Genomic DNA, 18,566 nt, shown 5'->3' on the forward strand with positions numbered 1-18,566 from the left:
GATTTTCGACGGATTTTAATGAACTGTTCAACAACCAATATGTCGCCGAATTTGAGGTCCCACCAACTGAAAACGATGGACAAATGATGCCACCACCAAGCATGGAAAAACAGTTCGGCCAATTCCTCGGCTTAAAAACCATAAGTCGCCAGGAGCCGATCTAATTACAGCCGAATCGGTTAAATATGGAGGCGACCAATTACACCAAGTGGTTCGTCAACTGATGCTCAAGGTGTGGGGCAGTGAATCTGTGCCTGACGATTGGCAACGAGGCATCATGTGTTCCATACATAAAAAGGGGGATATCACGCAATGCAGCAATTATAGAGGTATCACGTTGTTGAGTACCATCTATAAGATATTCTCCGCTATCTTGCTAGGCCTGATAGCCCCATACGCTCAGAACATCAGTGGCCAATACCAAAGAGGCTTCACTCCAGGCAAATCAGCAACAGATCAGATTTTCTCTCTGCGATGGAAAAACTGTTGGAATATGGTAATCAGTTGCACCATCTCTTCATTAACTTTAAAGCAGCAGGATCACTGTCGAGACCATTCATCATCAACAACGGTCTAAGACAATGGGATGCCCTATCATGCGTCCTCTTTAACCTGGTTCTGGAGAAAGTGATTTGCGATGCAAATGTTAATGCAAGAAGCACCATACTCTTCAAGTCCAGTACTACTGGCCCACGTTGACGATATTGACAACAAGAGATGTACCGTTTACCTTCATCCAGATCGAACAGGCGGCCCAATATCTCGGGCTGGACATTGATGAAGGCAAGGCGAAGTACATCGTGGCAACCTCAGCGCCAAAAACCAAAACCGAACGAACGAACAACATCGAATCGCACTGGTCAAACGAAAACAATAAAGGTAGGAGACTACAACTTTGAGACCGTTGAAAATGTCTCCTATCTAGGATCGAAAATCACAACCGATACCATTTATGACGATGAAATTCATGCCCGGTTGTTGACTGCCAATAAAGCCTATTTCAGCTTACAAAAACTGTTTCGCTCGAAACGTCTCACTATAGGGTGAAAGTTCTTACTGTACAGACTATGATCTTGCCAGTCCTTATGTATTCCTCAGAGACCTTAGCAACATATATGACCTGGAATGTTGAGAATGCAGGTCAATATATCGTGATTCACGTATATTTTCAAGAAAAACTGATTACTTGAATTTCCGTTTATAGACTGGAGAATTGTTGCATGCGCCACACCACGCGTGCATTTCGTTAATTGCAAATGTTTTTATAAGATGTTGAGCAACATTTGGACCAAGTGCACCTTTTAACTGTCAATCGCGGGGACATCCATCTGATCGCAGTTGAAGTTAATTTTGGAATGTTCGATTTTGAGCTGGAAGGAGGATCCCATACCTCCGTATATTATACGGAGGACAGGGGTCTCGTATTCAACCCACCGGTCCACGAACAAAGACATTGCATGGTTCTACGGATCCTGGAGCATGACCTCTTCAAAGGACGCATCAAGAAGGTAACGTGGGATTCCCCCTTTGCAATGAATAGGTCTTAAATTCACTTAACACGCAGCTTGTTGACTTCGGATGTGCGCAGATGCAACTTGTTCCACTTCTCAAGCGGGTTCCTTGGATTGAAAATATCTTGGAGGTAAGTCGCAATTCTTTTCAAAACATAAACAAAATGCAATCGCAACATGTACCCAGCACGGGCGTCTGTTTTGGCATATGCTCTAAAGAACTGTCAAATTTTTGGCATCTTTCATGTCCGCAAACGATTGCTCGGCAAGTTTGTAGGTTAGGAAGTGTAGTATTGTGAGTAGTGTTGAGATGAAGACGTTCGGTATTAGTTGACATCGAGGAGTCCCCAAAACTTTTAATAATGGAGGACTGCTTTGATTTTGACTTGGATTTCTTCGAGCAGAATCAACCGACGACTGGAGAGTGCGGGGATGCGGATGTTCGCGAATTGGCACGCCGCATTGCTGACACCGATAACCTAGTGCAGACGATTAATTCCCTACGCAGTGAAAATGATTTGGTAAAAAGACAACTCATCGAGTTGACCAACTCCGTTAGTGAAGTTCAGTTGATGTACCAGAAGGAGAGCTTCAGGGTATGCGAACTGCAACTTGCCAATGACAAACTTTCGAGCCAATCAGATACCGCACAAAAGGAGATCCTGGCTCTGCAGGGCGAAAAGGTCCAAAAGAGTTTGTATTATAACCAATTGGAGGAGGAGTGGAGAAACTCACTGGAGGAGGAGAAGAAACGATACAAGGCCCTGGAAGCGAAATTCAATGAATTACATGACAAATATCAAAAGCATTCCAAAGAGCAGAACGATGTTTCGGATAGCAAATCACAACCGAAGAAGAAATGTGAAAACATTTTGCCAAGTCCTGGAAAAAAGCGAGATTCAAATAAAGCATCCCGCATGGTATCCCGCGGGACTCAGTATCAATCGTCAACAACAACTAGAGCGACATGCACTTCAGCGTTCATCAAAAAACAAAACGTGGGGGTTAACTTTCCCGAAGTCGTGCCTATTGCCATTGAGGACATCTTCCTCGATACCCTGATGGACATTCCGAATGTATTGTCCCCAATACAAGACATAGTCGATCCCAGCTTCTCCGTATGTACCCAGACTGAAAGCCCTGTGAAATCGACCGTTTCCATTGGCACTTGCACCGACTTGTGTAATGTCCGCAACGAGGTTAATTATGTATCGGAAAAGTCGACGAGAGGTGTAAAACGAGACATCGATTGGGAGAAGGAAATAAAAAGGTCGCACCCACAGCTATCGGACCTGTGGGAACTGCTCGGTCAGACGATTTTTGCTCTGATAAGGAATAATGGTTGCTGTTCCGCCAATTTCGAGGACTTTGCAAGTAGAATTGAAGGAATACGAAGTCACTATGAGGGAGATGGTCGCGTTTCTTCGTATTTCCATGGAAATAAGACGTTTCCTGCTGTAAATATACCAAAGAAAGAAGTGAATACTTCATCTTGTAGTTCCCCGGCACCAGGTTAGTGGATGTTTATTTGTTTGGTTTTTATATCAGTTCAGATAAGTAGAAAATTGAATCGTATGCAGCTGAAAACACGAATTGATTTGACTTGAGGAAAGGGTTGCTAGTAAGTAAATGAAAGATATTGCGGATGAACATCAAATCAGGATTATAAACCCGGATGAGTGCAATACCCCAATGATTGCATGGCGGGCAATAACATAAAACTCTTTGCACATTCGTTTATATATGGTTTATTTCTCTGGTGCGGTGGAGTGTCTTAACGTTTACGACCTATCCACGATGGCTTGCAGCTTGAAGGTTGAATAATTGCCTCACCACACTTTCTTTTTTCACTGATTTACCCGAAGTTAGAATATCCAGTGAAACTTCAAGAATGATATGGTTAGTCACGGTAGCATAATAATACGGGCTGCTCATCCTAAAGGAAATAATTAGCCATCAATGGACTCAAGCGGAGTAAAGCCTCCAAGCTTGACAGTCTCCCCGATGTCTATTCCCACGTCTATGAAGAATTGCTTATCTGCGAATTTCAGATCTTCTGAAAAAGTGGAAGGTCCTAAAAAACGCATCCGTTTTGAATGCGATAACTGGGAGGGCACCCTACTGGTGCAAAGATAATAAATCTTTTTGAAGAACATTTATGTGGTTTTTCTGGCAGAGCAGACAGATACTCAATAACGAAAGTCAAAGATTAAATAAGCCTGTCTTAATTGCGGAAGCAACAAAGTTTCCAAACAGTACTTTCAATTTACAGACAACGTAGACGCATTGAACGCCTCCCAGCTGAAAGAGTACAAAATCATTACGCTTTTTTTTGATTAATTGTCGTCTCACCATCTTTCATTCATATCCTGGCCGCTAGAGGCAGAGTCTATTTAATAGACTGGTAACTGTCTATTAAACTCAAACTTAGCGGCTTACCAATATATTTCTCAAGTCTATCGATATACATCACAGCCTCCAGGACACTACCGGCGGACTCGTTCGGAGAAATGAACGTTCTGACGTTTTTAAGGTTTTATGTGAAACAAAATCTCATTAGAATTGAGTCGATGTCTGTCACCCGATTTATCCGAAGACGGCTGGACCAATTATCACGAAATTTAGTTAGAACGTGTGATCTACGAATCCCTTTACATACAGCAAATGGCGCCATTTTGTATTGAGTTTAACACCTTTAGCGCCAAGCCAAAAAAACAGGTCTACCCTTTAAGGCCAGCCTTTTTTGAGTAGGTCACACTCCCAGGCCAGGAGTGTTTTTTTTCTCTATACTGTTGAGGAGTTTTCAGATGATGTTGAATAAGTCTTAGTATAGATATGGCCTCCCATGTAAACCAAATATGTATCAAATCTATAAATGCGGCCTCAACATGTAAACTCAGTTTGTATGAGATTGATACATACGGTGCTGTACGTGTTCCGGAGGGGAGGGAGGCTTTCCATGCATGTGAAAGGGGGGTGTAAACTTTTTTTTAACAGAATGTGGCCATGTGGGGTATCAAATGAAAGGGTTCAACTAGCACTTTCCGAAACTGGTCCAATTTCATTAAACCATATCTTTTCTAAAGTTTTCCTAGATTTGCTTTGTTTCTTATCGATCTTTGTTACAGTCGCCGCTTCATGAACGCGCATAAGTTCTCTATAGGGTTCAAATCTGGACTGTTTCTTACACTAGTTATAAGAAATGTTCGAAAATACGGTGCTATCATTTATGAACGCACTGTAATGCAGGGCGGCTTGGTTTTATCTTTATATTTTTTGTTCATCGTAAATAGAGTTACGGCTAATAACAAATAGGTTCCTTCATTTTTCTCCATGCTGCTTTGTCCGAGGGGCGTGGTAGACTTCAATGCATCATAATATCTTTGCTCTGGTTTTCAAGACGGAGGAAGGCAGTGTCGTAGTGAAGATTAATAATAATAATAATCGTTGGCGCAACAATTCATATTGGATCAGGACTTTGAAGTGTGTTGGAGCACTTCATTTAAGACCGTAACGATACACTACAGTACACTGTAGGACGCAAAGTGGTCAGCATTGCGCTCCCCCGAGATCATACAGAGAAATACAGATATCTCAACAGCAGCAGCAGCAGCACATGGAAAGTGGCTGCCACCTTTACTCGAAGGCTTCAAACCTTCGATAAAACCTGTTTCCGCTGAAGAGCTGCGTCGGCGTACGGACCAGTTACCGTTAGAAAAGAGCATTTCAGTCTATCATGTCGAACAGACAAAAATTTCCACACAGCCAAATGAAATGAATGAAATGTCGTTTTCCACCATGGCATGTTCTTCCAATAGGGCAAAGTTTTTGAAGTTGTACGCAACAAGAAATTTGGTTGGTGGATAGCATTTATTTTAGGTCCCAGGAATTCCCGCCAGGGGGGGATTTCGGAAACTCTAGGTACACACCCAAAATGCTCGCCGACTTTTTTCTACTTTGGAATGTGGGTGCAAAGTCGTGAATATGACGGAACGTTGTTGAATGCGCAATATTCTATATGCATGGCCGCCAATCATTCAGCAGTGGCTTCTATGAAAAACTGATGTTGAGCGGTACTGCGGTGTTGTTCAATTGAAAAACTCCTCTCGGAAATCAAACGCCGTTAGCCTCTACCTGTGTCGTTTCCTAATCGGAACTAACAAGGGGGATTCATTTTTTAGCATCTAACCAGAAACATCAGTGGTACTAGTATTGCCAATGGCTACCGAGACATCGGTTTCTAGAGCGGAAGTGTAAGCGAATATACCCAGGTGTGGATCGCCATTGTTAAAAATATTCTGATGATTGATGGCAAAAATTTCTTGATTTCTTGACGGTTTTCTTCAATAATTGCATTTAGTGCATAGTCATGTCGGCGTTGCTTTCTTTCTGTAAGAGGGCGCACAACTACCAAAAACCAAAAGTTAAACAAGACCGTCCCTATCGCAGAAAAAAAATCAAACAGTACGAGGCAGCAAAGTTACATTTAACGTATTTCAACAAATAGCGCATGAATTTGATTGATTGTCGCCTCGGTTCTCCTTCATGTTTCGAACGTCGTAGGCACTCAAAACGGAGTTGTGAATTAGTAGACGTGAACATATACAGTCGCGCAGCTTCCATCAGCTGGGGCGAGGTCAGAAATCATACACCCAGAAAATTTAATTGGCAGGGAAAAAGCTAGTTTTCGCTCGAGATATCTCTGTATTGATCACGTGCACTGTTGTGGAACGCTGCAAGGAGTTCAGATCTCCACTTTTAACTATTTTTCATCTACAGTGCTCTATGCAGGAGAGCTATTCCGAGGAAACTGATTACAACGTCGCTAATATAAAATCTCGAAAGAATTTAAAGTTCAAAGCGACGGGATTCATTCTGTCCCCGTTGCCTTGCCCCGAAGACATGGGAGTTTAACACTCCTCCACTACGCGGACGGCATCTGCATGCCACCTCATCGAGTCATGGGTCTTAACTTAATCACTTTGGATTTAGGAAGGTTGCAATGAGAGTCGAATCAAAGACAAATATCCTCTCTATGCTACTACATGAGAGCGTACTATTACTCGAAAATTCTAAATCTTCGTCAATTTCTGTCTGCATACGGACAAATTGCTGTAGAAATGTCAAATATGAAAATGACTGTGGGTAACTTATACATTAAGATAAGGCGTCAATTCCATTGCTAAGTAAGCCATTCAGTGGAATTCACTTAAGCTAGACTATAAGGGATTGACGTGCTATGATGGACTTAGGGATTATTGGTAATCGTATTAACTGCCATAGGATGGTGTAAAAGATATGGAGATTACAAAAGTTATGTGTCTTCCCTTCAACTTTTTTCATCCGACTCAAATTCAAGACATAATGTCTGAGACATCTTATCACATTTTTTTTTTTTTAAACAAAACTTTATTAAAATGGATTCACTGTCTGTCTGTTTGCCTGTCACACGCACGTTTCTCCAAAACATCTAAACCGATCCGAACGAAATTGGTGGACAGCTAGGAACTATGTAATCCCACGCATACAGTGAGTGACATAAATTTAGGTGGAGTTTAAAGAGGGCTCCCCACACATACAAAGGCGGGATTTAAAATGTTGTTTTCACCGTCAATTATAAAGGGTGCGAGTAAGGAGTCAAAATGTACACACTTAAACTGAGACAGCACTCAGTTTCGGAAGCTACCCAACCCTAAAATCAGAAAAAAAATCAGGGTGGTGCGCTTAGATGAAATTTAGGTCTCAAAATATGTGCCATTTCGATATCTGCTCAAACAAACTTACTAATAGTATACTACTAACTTTTAGAAATTGGCTGAAAGCCCCCCTTAAGTATGGAATTTTTAACTATGTACACACAGCACTGTTATGCATTCATCGCTCCCCAGATAGGGAAACACAAAACCTTTCATACCTGAGCGTCGAGCTTCCAGTTTGCCGACTTGTTTATATTTAAAAAAATATCCTTAATATAATTATCTATGATTGAAAATCCCACAAATTTGTTTCGACACAACTGCATACGATTAATTTGATTGGAAACTGCCTTTACTGAACTGATTGGGCTCGAGCAGTAACAAATTTTCTAACTATTTTACTGAATTCTAGACAATCCAAGAACAACGCAACATGAAAGTAATGCGGCGGATGAACCTACAGGATTCGACAGAAACGATTCTCATGAATTTGAACATTTAAAGGGCGAATCAGACGATATTGATTTTAGATCGTACGAAGGCTGTCCGAAGCAAAGTATTCCAGATGAAACAGATCCACCGGATAAAAATATTGAAGACGAGATACTAAAAGATGCCTGCGTTGTTATAAGTTCCCCTTCAGATTCACACAGTGATCTGGAATTATCAGCTATCAAAGAAGAGTTCGCCATGTTAGATAAGAAATTATTAGTTATATCTCCTATTCGGAATTCGCCACAAAAACAACTTTCGAAAAATTTACAAGTTAAGCAAAACCTAACTGATATAATTAACAAACGTGAGGGCTGTGAAGTAAGTGCGTTCAAAACGCCTAATTTAAAAGATAGGACTGCACAAAGTTCCATTTCTTCATGCAACACAACCAATAGTGCTTCGACCGGAATGCAATGTAAAACAACGGCTCAATCGAGAGCTGAAATCAGACTGGAAAGGAAGCGAGTTAAACGAAGATTAAAAAGGCGTAATGCCAAAATTTATAAACAAATGGCGAAACGAATCTCTAATACTCCAACAGCGGCTGAGGATTTAAAAGCAGCAGTTCTCAAATATAGCATCGACTGGCAGAGAGAGTCTATAGAAGAAATTGCAAAGGTTGAGAAGGCAGACATAGAAAATAATTATTCTTCTATTGAGTCTAACAAAAGGTTATCACCAACCACAGTTTCGGGAAATGACTCTACGTCCTCATTTGAAATGGTTCCCAGTTTCAAACGCAGTAAGGTCGAAAATATAGGAGACGTTTCACTATCAAATAATAGAAAAATGACCACTTCAGACACCATTTGTATCGATGACACTTTAAAAGCGGACTCTGACCGACCCAATTTAAAACTTTCAGAAATATCAGTTAAAAGTGATGGAGAGGAAATGAATCACATTTCAAATGCACTACAAACCTATGAAAATACCAAGCAACATTTGGATTTCGCCTCGAGTAAAGACTGTTTAGATAGTAGATCTAGTGAATCATGGATAGATGAATCTGCACGAAATTCATCTCTGAGCAAATCTGCTGAGGGCATGAATGTAGGAATTGTCGAGAGTTCGCAACCATTGCCGGTGGCTACGGCAAAGGATATATCTTTGAGTGATGAAAGTGATGAAGAATTGTTTTATGGATTTCCTCTAGATGAAACGCCAAAATTTGACGAAGTTAAGATTCCAGCACTTTCTCAAGAGGAAAGTCCACAATCCCCCGACATGTTTGAAGAAATATCTGCGGACAATTATGTACGTGAAATACCGTTGGAAAGAGAAATTGAATATGATTCAGATTACTCACCAGCGTCGCCTTTCTTCAAACATGCCGATCCATCACAAATTCCCCAAGAAATTCCCTTAGATCGAATTGGATATAATACAAATAAAATTAGATCAATTTTGGGTCATTACATAGCCGAATATAGTGCACCTAAGCATCGCCTTTGTTCCAAAAAATCTCGTTCCGAAACAGTGGCAGAAGGAAAATTATTATGGTTGCTACGAAAAATCATGGAGAGATATTTATTGGGGCCAGGAGATGCAGTGGAATGTAAGAAATGTGCAAAACGGGTTGCGAGACGAACTGTTGGTAAAAATCAAATATTAATAACTGCAATATGTGAAATAACTGAAGACACCAAAGACGAAATTACAAATGATTTCACACCGCCGGCTCCTGTTATGACGAAATCTCACATGAAAATTTTGTTATTAATCAAAGCACTCAACCGATTTGTTGTTGGAATAGAGTCGGAACTTCTGTTTGCTTTAGATCAGCGAATATTCAATTTGAAAACCGAAAAAGTCAATTTGAATGTTTTGATTAATTTATTCCTGTTATATATTGGCATAATTGATACTCAAGACCTAGAAGTCCATCCTGCACGCTTGATTATGTACAAAAGCCTATATTACTATTCTAAGATGGCAAACCCCCTGATTTATTATGTCCTAGTTACATATCCTGCTGCACTGCCGAAGAAAAGCGACCCTGACTATGACAATTCAGATCCACTAGTGAGTACGTTGCAAGCAATTCTGAACAGCCAGCAGTATGATGTGGGCAAAGGGGATCTCAAAGAGCGCGAACTGTATCACATGCTCCAACTTTACTATGAATATGAACGCGTAAAACCGTCACGAGAAGAAGTAGTTGAACTTCTGCTTTCAAAGATTCGTTCGGACAGTTTCCGCAATGTAAACTATTCGTTTGCTTTGCTTTGCAAGCGGAATGGGGTGAAATGGAGTACACAATATGTACTCAGTGATAAGTTACTGCCACTTCTAGGAGAGTACGCAAATCTGCTAAAGGAAACAGAAGACCATGACAAGAAGGTAGCGTGTATCTTAGATTGTATTTCGGCCGTTTTGAAACCGTTTCCAGCCACATGTGATATAGGTATTTATCGACAAATGTTTGTGAATGTTCTTTATGAAACGAACCGTCAAATTGTTCAGGAAGCTGCAGTTTTGTCAATATTACGTACGGCTAGATTTGGGTATGAACAATGTTTCAAACTTATCTACCAATGGAAGCCAGCCTATAAGTTATCGAAAGTCTTAAGTTTAAGTCTGGACACTTTTGTACATCGTAGTACTTTAAGGAAATTGAAAATGTTAGAGAGGCAAGTGAAAATCGACTAAATTTGAATATATATGTACATTAGGCATAGATTAGTTCGTTATGATATTTATTGTCCATTCGTTTGAATTATTTTATTTAAATTTGAATTAGTATTACAATGAATTACCTGTATAAATGTAAGTACCAATAAAAAACAAATGGAGAATATTTGTCTTTGGATTTAAGTAGTAGATCCGGTGCGTCGAAGAACATATATAATTTGAACTCCCCTATTTCACATCGGATATGTCGAGATATATCCTCCATGGCGAAGAAAAAATCATCATCATCAACGGCGCAGCAACTGGTATCTGATCTAGGCCTGCCTTAGTACGCAATTCGATATCCCTAAAAGGGCAGCGTTTGCTTCGTCTTCTTTTTCTATCATAGATATTGCCCTTATAGACTTCCCAGGCTAAATCATCCTCTATACGGATTAAGTGACCCGCCCACCGCAACCTATTGTGCCGAATTTTGTCCACAACCAGACGATGATAGTATCGCCCATAGTTTTCGTCGTTATGAAGGCTACGTCCATACTGTTGAAGTGGGTCAAAAATTCTTCGGAGGATTCTTCTCTTGAATGCGACCAAAGTTTGCAATCTTACTTGCTAAGAACCCAAGTCTTCGAAGGCTGATAAGATCATTGTCTTGTACAGTAAGAGCTTTTATCCTGTAAGCAGAAATAGGCTACCAACAACCGTGCGTGAATTTCGTCGTAGCCTTTATCGGTTCGACCCTAGATAGAAGAAATTACAAACGGTCTCAAAGTTATAGGCTCCGATTTTTATTGTTCTTATTTGATGTTGTTGCCTCTTTGGTTTTTTGGTGCTCACGTTGTCACCATATATTTCGCCTTTTCTTCATTGATGTGCAGCCCAGCCCCGCCTGCTCGATCTGTATGAAGGTAGATTGTACATCTCTGATTGCTCTTCCCAGGATGTCGATATCGTCAGCATAGGCCAGTAGTTGGGTGGACCTCTCGCTTGTATCTTAGCATCACAGGTCACTCTTTCAAGGACCAGGTTAAAAAAGGTGCACTATAGGGTATCTCCTTGTCTTAGACCGTTGTTGATGTCGAATGGTCTCGAGAGTAATCCTGCTGCTTTTATCTGGCCTAGCACATTGGTCAGGGTCAGTCTAGTCCGTCTTGTTATAATAATTTAGTCGGGATATCGGATTTTCTCATGGCCGGGTACAATTTTACCCAGCAACGTGATATCTCTGTAATTGCCGCACTGCGTGATATCTCTCTTTTTATGTATGGGACAGTTAATGCCTCTTTGCTAGTCATCACGCATTGATTCGCTGTCTTACACCTTGGGCATAAGTTGATGAATTACTTGGTGTAATTGGTCGCCTCCATATTTAATCAGTTCGGCTGTAATTTCATCGGCCCCTGAGACTTATTTCTTTTAAGCCGATGAATTGCACAGACTTTCTTTTATGCTTGGTGGTGACAGTATTTGTCCGTCTTCAGTTGACGGGACCCCAAACTCGCGGATATTTTGGTTGTTGAGCAGTTCATCAAAATACTTAACCCATCGCTTCAATATGGCCATTCTGTCGAAAATCAGATTTCCCTCTTTGTCTCGGTAGGATGACCATCGAGGTGTATAAGTTTTCATCCTGCTGACTTGTGGGTAAAATTTCCGCGGCTGCTGCGGTTGCTCTCTGCACTTTTCGAGTTCACATACCTGTTCGTTCTCCTAGGCTTCCTTTTTCCGTCTGTGAAGTCGCTTTTCTGCTCGACGCAATTCGTAATAGGTCTCCGTTCGTGCGTTCTTTAAGAATGCAGCATTCTCTCGTTCCGTTGCTAGCTTACATTCATCGTCGAATCAGTCCTTCTAAATTGTTTTTTTGCGACTGGGGCCAAGTTTGTTTGTAGCCGTATGAATGATAACGTTCTTCAGGTGATTGTGAAGATCATTTGTCGTTGCTTTATTTCCAGGGTCACTGTTGACTGCGGTTATTGCGGCATCCATTTCCCCTTATAGGTGTTACTGAGGACTGTTTTGTGAATGGCTTTAGTGTTAACCTGCACCTGATTGTCAGACGTAATTTTCTTTCGAGCCCGGAGCACCATGCCAGCGAGATAGTGATCCGTGTCCCCCCCCTCTATATGTTCTCACATTCATCAAGGCTGAAAGGTGACGGCGTTCAACACGTTCAATTTGGTTGAAAGTGGTTCCGGCTGGAGAGGTCCACGTTTGTCTGTAGACAAAGCAGGTAGTGCCAACAACCAAAATGAAAAAAATTAATCAACAAATATTCCCCTTCTCCGCGCTTTGGGAAACCTTATTAACGTTGGTTTGCTGCATGTCTGCCCATTTTTTTTTTGCCTCAGGCCGGAAAAATTTAAAAAACCTAATCAATAGCTTCCGTTCAAGAAGACTGCACATAGGAAACTTATCTTCCGGTGCATTTCTTGAAATTGTATGGTGGAAAAAAATCATTGCGGATATTCGGCCTTCTTCGGTACGTGCGCGGCAAAAACTCCGTGTATTAGCTCTGGTGTTAGTGTCGTGTATGTGATGCAGTACGTTGGTTTGACTACGAGCATGTGGCATGCACAGCTGTTTATAGTTTGCCCCATGAGATGAAGAAACACAAGAAAGCCATTTAGGCGCCATGGACACACCAATACATGAACCACAAACACCACGGGTCCGTTAGCTACCTCGTACATACCACGAGAATACGTTATGACGTCCCGTGCCTCCTAAATACTAAATACTATTTGCTCTTCCTGTATTTAGCCTTCTAAAGGGGTGTTTTAATGCAGCCTTATCAATTAAATTTTTTGGTATGATCCACTGACAAAACCGCTAGTTAGCATGAACTGCAGTTTGTGTAATGGTTTATGTTTTTTTTTCATGTTATTGAAGATATGCTCGACAACTGTGTTCGCTTCCTTTTTATGGATCGTCCTATTTATTTTACACTCTGCTCGCGCTTATTGACAAAAAGTGGTATTGAATTCGCCGTTGACTCTCTTTCGATAAGATGACTGCTATCGGATACGTTGTTCAGTAGGCACAAAATGTTCGTAATGGGCTTAGTCAACAAACAGACTTTTATTTTCTCTTGCATGATTTTTTCTTCAGATTAATGGCCCAGACGGGGGCCACATATAGTAACATCCGGCTAACAACCCTTGAAATTAGGAGTAACGGTTTTGCCCTGGATTATCTACATATATTCGTATTTGATAGCATTGTCGCAATGTATTGGCAGGAGACACGGTTGTCGCTATACTCTGAAAATGTGACATGATTGATGGTGGGTGTAGATATTTGAACTCCGGTTGCGAAGATATATATAGCTTGCTCCACGTGTTAATTTTTACAGAGATTTCCTTTCTTGATTTGGTGATCAGTTTTATGAATCTGATCTTCCAGATTGACTTGTTTCCAATCTTCATTTTGCTTCGATAGGCATTCGGAAACCAATAAGGGTTACATCTTTAGAGAGCTATTGCGTCAATATGCCGTTACCAATTTTTAGCCACAAGAGAGGATCGAGAACGGAATCTTATGGGACCATAATGGCTATCCGATACTATTTCAGTCCACTTTTTGAATGGGAGGACAGCAATCTTTCCAGAAAAGTCGCATGACAATACACATAAAAAAAATAATTACAGTCGGTAAAAAACTATGTTGCTAACTTGAAAAATTCAAGTCAAATCTGTAAATTAATTATTTCGTGTTCGAATTTGGTCATTGCTGCTGTATTACGAATAATACTAGTGAGAGAAGAAGTGATAAATTATTCGTAATATTGCACAAAATCGCCAATCCAAAAGAATAAATCAATTTAACTTCCTTGATCCACACTTTCAGAAATTCAACCAATTTTAGGCATTTTAGTTTTCACTTCCAAAGTGGAGTCAAATTTGAGTTTAAGCAGAAACCTATATTGTGACAGTAATACTAGTAATACACATTCAATTCATATAACAGAAAAGTCAAATCTTTCCTTTTTTTAGGTTGATATTGACGAGTCCCTTCTCAGAGCACATTCATATCAGGGAAGACCACTGTTATCGGATTATTTGGATCGACGTAAAACAAATTTTCGAGTAGACATTTACAAAGGAAGTATCAGCTCAAGTGTAAATTGCTTGCGGGATGTTGAAGCTGTAATTGGAATCGAAATGTAAGCTTCCGCTTTTATATGATTTTAAACTTCTAAATGAACTATTAAGATGTCAAAAGCTAGGGAAAATGAAATTTTTTTGCGGTTACAAAAGGTTAAGTATTATCACACGTTACCAAGGCTAGCATTAAGAAGTAATGTTATCTGCCTCGAATAACGATGAAAAACTAATTTAATGTCCTGCTCCATCTCGCATTCACAAAACGGGGAGTCGCACCTCCAATTATATGGAAATTACACCTCACACAAAAAATCTGCTAACGGTTGCAATCAGGTATAATATAATCGATAGGCTCAATAGTTAATCATTGGAGTAATTTGGAGAAGCTTAAGAATCTAAAAGTATTCGACCACTTTTAGATTGACGCTCCGAAACCTGTGTTGGTTACATTTACGCTCAATGGGTCATAATAGAGGAAACCGCAGAATTCTTATCGTATGTGGCTTGAAATATCTTGGCAAATTTCTTTAGCATCAAGATGTTCTGCTGAAACAATGGTTTAAGCGAAGATCTACGTCAATGTTTAGCAAAAGGTTTTTCAGTGTGTACCACATGGAAAGTAACCACCATTGTTACTCACTTCAAGCTTCCTTTAACTCGTATCTGCGTTGTGTTGTCAGAATACTTTGTCGTGAGACAGTTCGAAATGAAGAACTTCGACTCGCAGGTGACAATTTCCTTGCAAAGCAAATGAATCCATTATCCTAGGATGGCCGACCAATGAGTCGTTTGAGAGGTAAATACATAGGACAGAACAGTGGAGAAAGAGTGTAAGCTTTTATTTCTGTTTTGCCTAAAATCGAGTCTACTTTTCAATATACTTCTAGCTGGGAATGGTTTCCGATTAACGGTTTTACCCGGTAACACAAAACTTATCATTAGATGGAATGGCCTCAATCTTGGAAGAAATTGCCGTTTGACTATTTTCCATCTATACTTACGCATTGTCTTCGTGAGTAATTACAGTGGCAATAAACGGTTTACAAATAGTAGCAACTCGAACCCATACACAATAGAATTTGAGCATGGAGTCGGAGATCGGGCCCTAACGCAGTGGTGATAAGCAACGGGATGGAAGGAACAGTTTGTCATTAGTTTGTATTACCTACGTTTTTCCCAGGGACTGGAAAAGGAAATGTTTAAGATATCGAAGGATCCATTTACCACGAATATTTTATTTGAGATATATCCCCTTCCATCATAAACAAAATAGCTGATGTCATATTCCAGCAAATGAAGGAATTTCTTGAAATTTTTATTGTCGAAAAATCGTTACAATCATGAACCTCTTGAACTAAATAAGGAACATAGTGAAACGATGCCAAGTTTCTATCTCTGCGTCATATGGCTGTTAATGGTTTAATAAAAACCCTGTCCGACCGTTTACTTAATAACAAGCTTTGTTGATTTTCTATCTATGAATATTTGGGTACACGATGGTTTCACTTATATATAGCTCGTAGTATATATACCCAATTTTCAATTCGTATACTACGTATTATAACTTTGCCGATAGTAGTAGGATTTCCACCAAACTTTCCAGTATGATGCTTCCTTTTAGAGCTTATTTTACTGCAAAATTTTGCAGACCTAGGATGATCTTAAAGGAGTTCGCAATTTTCAAAATATAAAAATATACTATTATTCACTTTATTTGAGCAGATGCCATGTGCACATCCTATTTTTTCAGATTTTTCAGTTGGGTAGTTTCTGAGAACGGGTCCTTGAAGTAATTTGTCCCTTTTCGGACCCCGCGTTCCTATTTGCAACTAATAGCTCCTCCACATGGCCATAATCGGTGAAAAAAGATTTTGCATCCCAATTTTAAGTATATGGGGACCACCTTAAGTTCAACGTGCACCAGTATAATTCACCGCGTACGTGAGGTTCATAGTTCCCACCCAGCAAATTTCATGTCAATCGATACAATCGTTTCTGAGAAAAGTGTGTGACAAATAGATAGACAGTGAACCGATTTTAATAAGGTTTTGTTATCGACAAAATCTTAGAAAACATGTTAGTATGCAGGCCAGATACCTCTATACAAGTTTATTTCAAGTAGAAAGTTGTGGACGGCCAGCTGAACAAATGCGCGCAGTAGAATCCAGTTTCCATTGTAATGCATCGAATGACGAATGGTTTGCTTTAGAAAGCCGCGGGGCCATTGAAAGGGCGTTCAAAGTTAATTGTCAGTGTAGGGGAGAGCTGAACAATATTGTCAGCAACCGTCACCACTTCTAAATAGGACTTCTAGAAAGCTCTCATGTATGTTGACGAATGAATCCAAATCCTTCTTTTTTTTCCACGTCAATTCGCTAATAGTTCTTTTGAGGAAGCAAATTTATGACGGCACGATGGCCGAACTGTAAGACCAATATGAGGCGTCCAGTTCCATATTTGTTGTTTCGACCCTTACTGAACGATTTGTAGATTGTTATACCGACATTGAAAGGCTTGAAATTACTTGACCAATAGAAGCAAATCGATTTCCTCTTTCAGCATTGAACATCTTTACCCAGACGTATTAGAAAACGTTCCTTACAATGTATTCGGATTTATTCAACCAAAACTTGTCGTTTTCACGACACCAAACTCAGACTACAATGTCCTCTTTAACCTGACACTGCCTAATGGATTTCGTCATGATGATCACAAATTTGAATGGAGTAGGGAACAGTTTCGTGATTGGTAAGGAAGGAGCTTATTAAACACAATATGTTAACTAAGGAAATTCTATTATTCAATTTCAGGTGCTACAACATTTGTGATCGTTTCCCAAATTATCAGGTGGCGTTTTTAGGTGCCGGGGCCCAGCCTGAAGGCATTGATGATGTTGGTCCTGTATCTCAAATAGGAGTTTTCGTCCGAAACGATATGCGAGGCTTGCCATTGGTAGAAGACATAAGCGCAGAACCAATAAAATTACCTGAGAGTGAAGAGTATGAGTTATTGTATTCATACGAGTTTCCAAAATCAGTGGACCAAAGAACCAACAGGGAAGTGCTACTTGACAACGTAAAATACCATATCTTTCGTCACATGAACATGAAAAACAGATTTTACAATGATGAATTCGATAGGTATGAAATCCCTTTAGGGAATATTTTTAGTTTTGTTAACTCAATGGTGTATACGCCAGAGGAGTTACGTGATTTTCTGATAAAAGAAGGGTACCGTTTAGACAGTGATGATAGAATTCTTGTAGACGAGATATATGAATCTCAGGAAAGTGACGGGTCTTCCGATACAAGTGATAAACTCCAGAATCGCCAGGCAGATAATACTGTTGGGCACGATTCTGATGAAAATTGGGACTAGTCTTATATTTTCTTACACAAATTGCCAAGATTCATTCTTTTCTGAAATAAGAGCATATACATATATACAAATGCTCCTGTGATCTAGATTGTGAAGAAGAAGTTTTCTTACTATTATACTTTTTTTACTTTGGCTTGACAGAATTTCGAATGAATTGCATCATATTGTATGAATTTGTACAAATGTTACAAAAAAATAAAGTGGAATAGTTAAGAGGAGTTTTAATTCACATTAACAATACGACAAGGGAGAGGAAAAGTTAAAGGTGGCCTTCATTTTCATATATCACATCATTTAGAGAGTTGAAATAAACAATATTAGGATAATCAGTTTTTATGATTAACAAATACATGAGATGAGCGGTAGACATCTGGCACTTCTTTTGCAGTGGAAGCTGAAAGCGAAGTAGTATGAGAGGTCAAACGAGTCGAGTGCCTGACTCATTGCGATAGTAAAACGACCCAGCACTAAAGGTAGGTTATAATTTTCAAACATCGATTCAATTGTCTGGAGCATGTTTAGTAGGCAATCTTTTAAACGAAAACAATTGAAAGCTTTCTCGGTTCTAAACTGAAGCTTTCAAGGGATCGAATGGTTCCCGAAATTCGGTTCAAATTAAGAGTTTTAGCCTACATCGAAAAAATCTTCTTTACTACACGCTCTTCCAAGAAAAAAGCTTCACAGAAGGCCGAGTAAGGAGTGAGTGAATTACAAAGCGAAATTAACACACATAAAAGTTGTTATAGTAAAGA

At 39.8% G+C, this 18,566-nt stretch overlaps 2 protein-coding genes across 2 annotated transcripts; both read left to right on the top strand.

The window, feature by feature from the left end:
* The first annotated feature begins 1,283 nt into the window (after nt 1-1,283).
* Nucleotides 1,284-18,027, top strand: LOC119661113 (small RNA 2'-O-methyltransferase). Its single transcript, XM_038070308.1, has 5 exons — nt 1,284-1,508; nt 1,565-1,642; nt 14,326-14,495; nt 16,996-17,184; nt 17,247-18,027. The coding sequence occupies exons 1-5, from the start codon at nt 1,356-1,358 to the stop codon at nt 17,812-17,814; spliced, it is 1,158 nt and encodes a 385-aa protein (XP_037926236.1). The 5' UTR covers nt 1,284-1,355; the 3' UTR covers nt 17,815-18,027.
* On the top strand, nt 1,756-10,500 carry LOC119661112. The gene is made up of 2 exons (XM_038070307.1): nt 1,756-3,023; nt 7,620-10,500. Exons 1-2 carry the CDS (start codon nt 1,874-1,876, stop codon nt 10,352-10,354), a joined length of 3,885 nt encoding a protein of 1,294 aa, XP_037926235.1. The 5' UTR covers nt 1,756-1,873; the 3' UTR covers nt 10,355-10,500.
* Nucleotides 18,028-18,566: the final 539 nt, after the last annotated feature.

Source organism: Hermetia illucens, chromosome 1, assembly GCF_905115235.1.
Source record: "Hermetia illucens chromosome 1, iHerIll2.2.curated.20191125, whole genome shotgun sequence".
NCBI classification, from domain to species: Eukaryota; Metazoa; Arthropoda; class Insecta; order Diptera; family Stratiomyidae; genus Hermetia; species Hermetia illucens.

Bases quoted from the DNA above. Each gene is read 5' to 3' on its own strand.
- LOC119661113 (XM_038070308.1), top strand. From the start codon at position 1,356: ATGTTCGATTTTGAGCTGGAAGGAGGATCCCATACCTCCGTATATTAT. The intron at 14,496-16,995 runs GTAAGCTTCCGC...TTCCTCTTTCAG, and splicing joins GCTGTAATTGGAATCGAAAT to CATTGAACATCTTTACCCAG. The intron at 17,185-17,246 runs GTAAGGAAGGAG...ATTCAATTTCAG, and splicing joins AGGGAACAGTTTCGTGATTG to GTGCTACAACATTTGTGATC.
- LOC119661112 (XM_038070307.1), top strand. From the start codon at position 1,874: ATGGAGGACTGCTTTGATTTTGACTTGGATTTCTTCGAGCAGAATCAA. The intron at 3,024-7,619 runs GTTAGTGGATGT...ACTGAATTCTAG, and splicing joins TTGTAGTTCCCCGGCACCAG to ACAATCCAAGAACAACGCAA.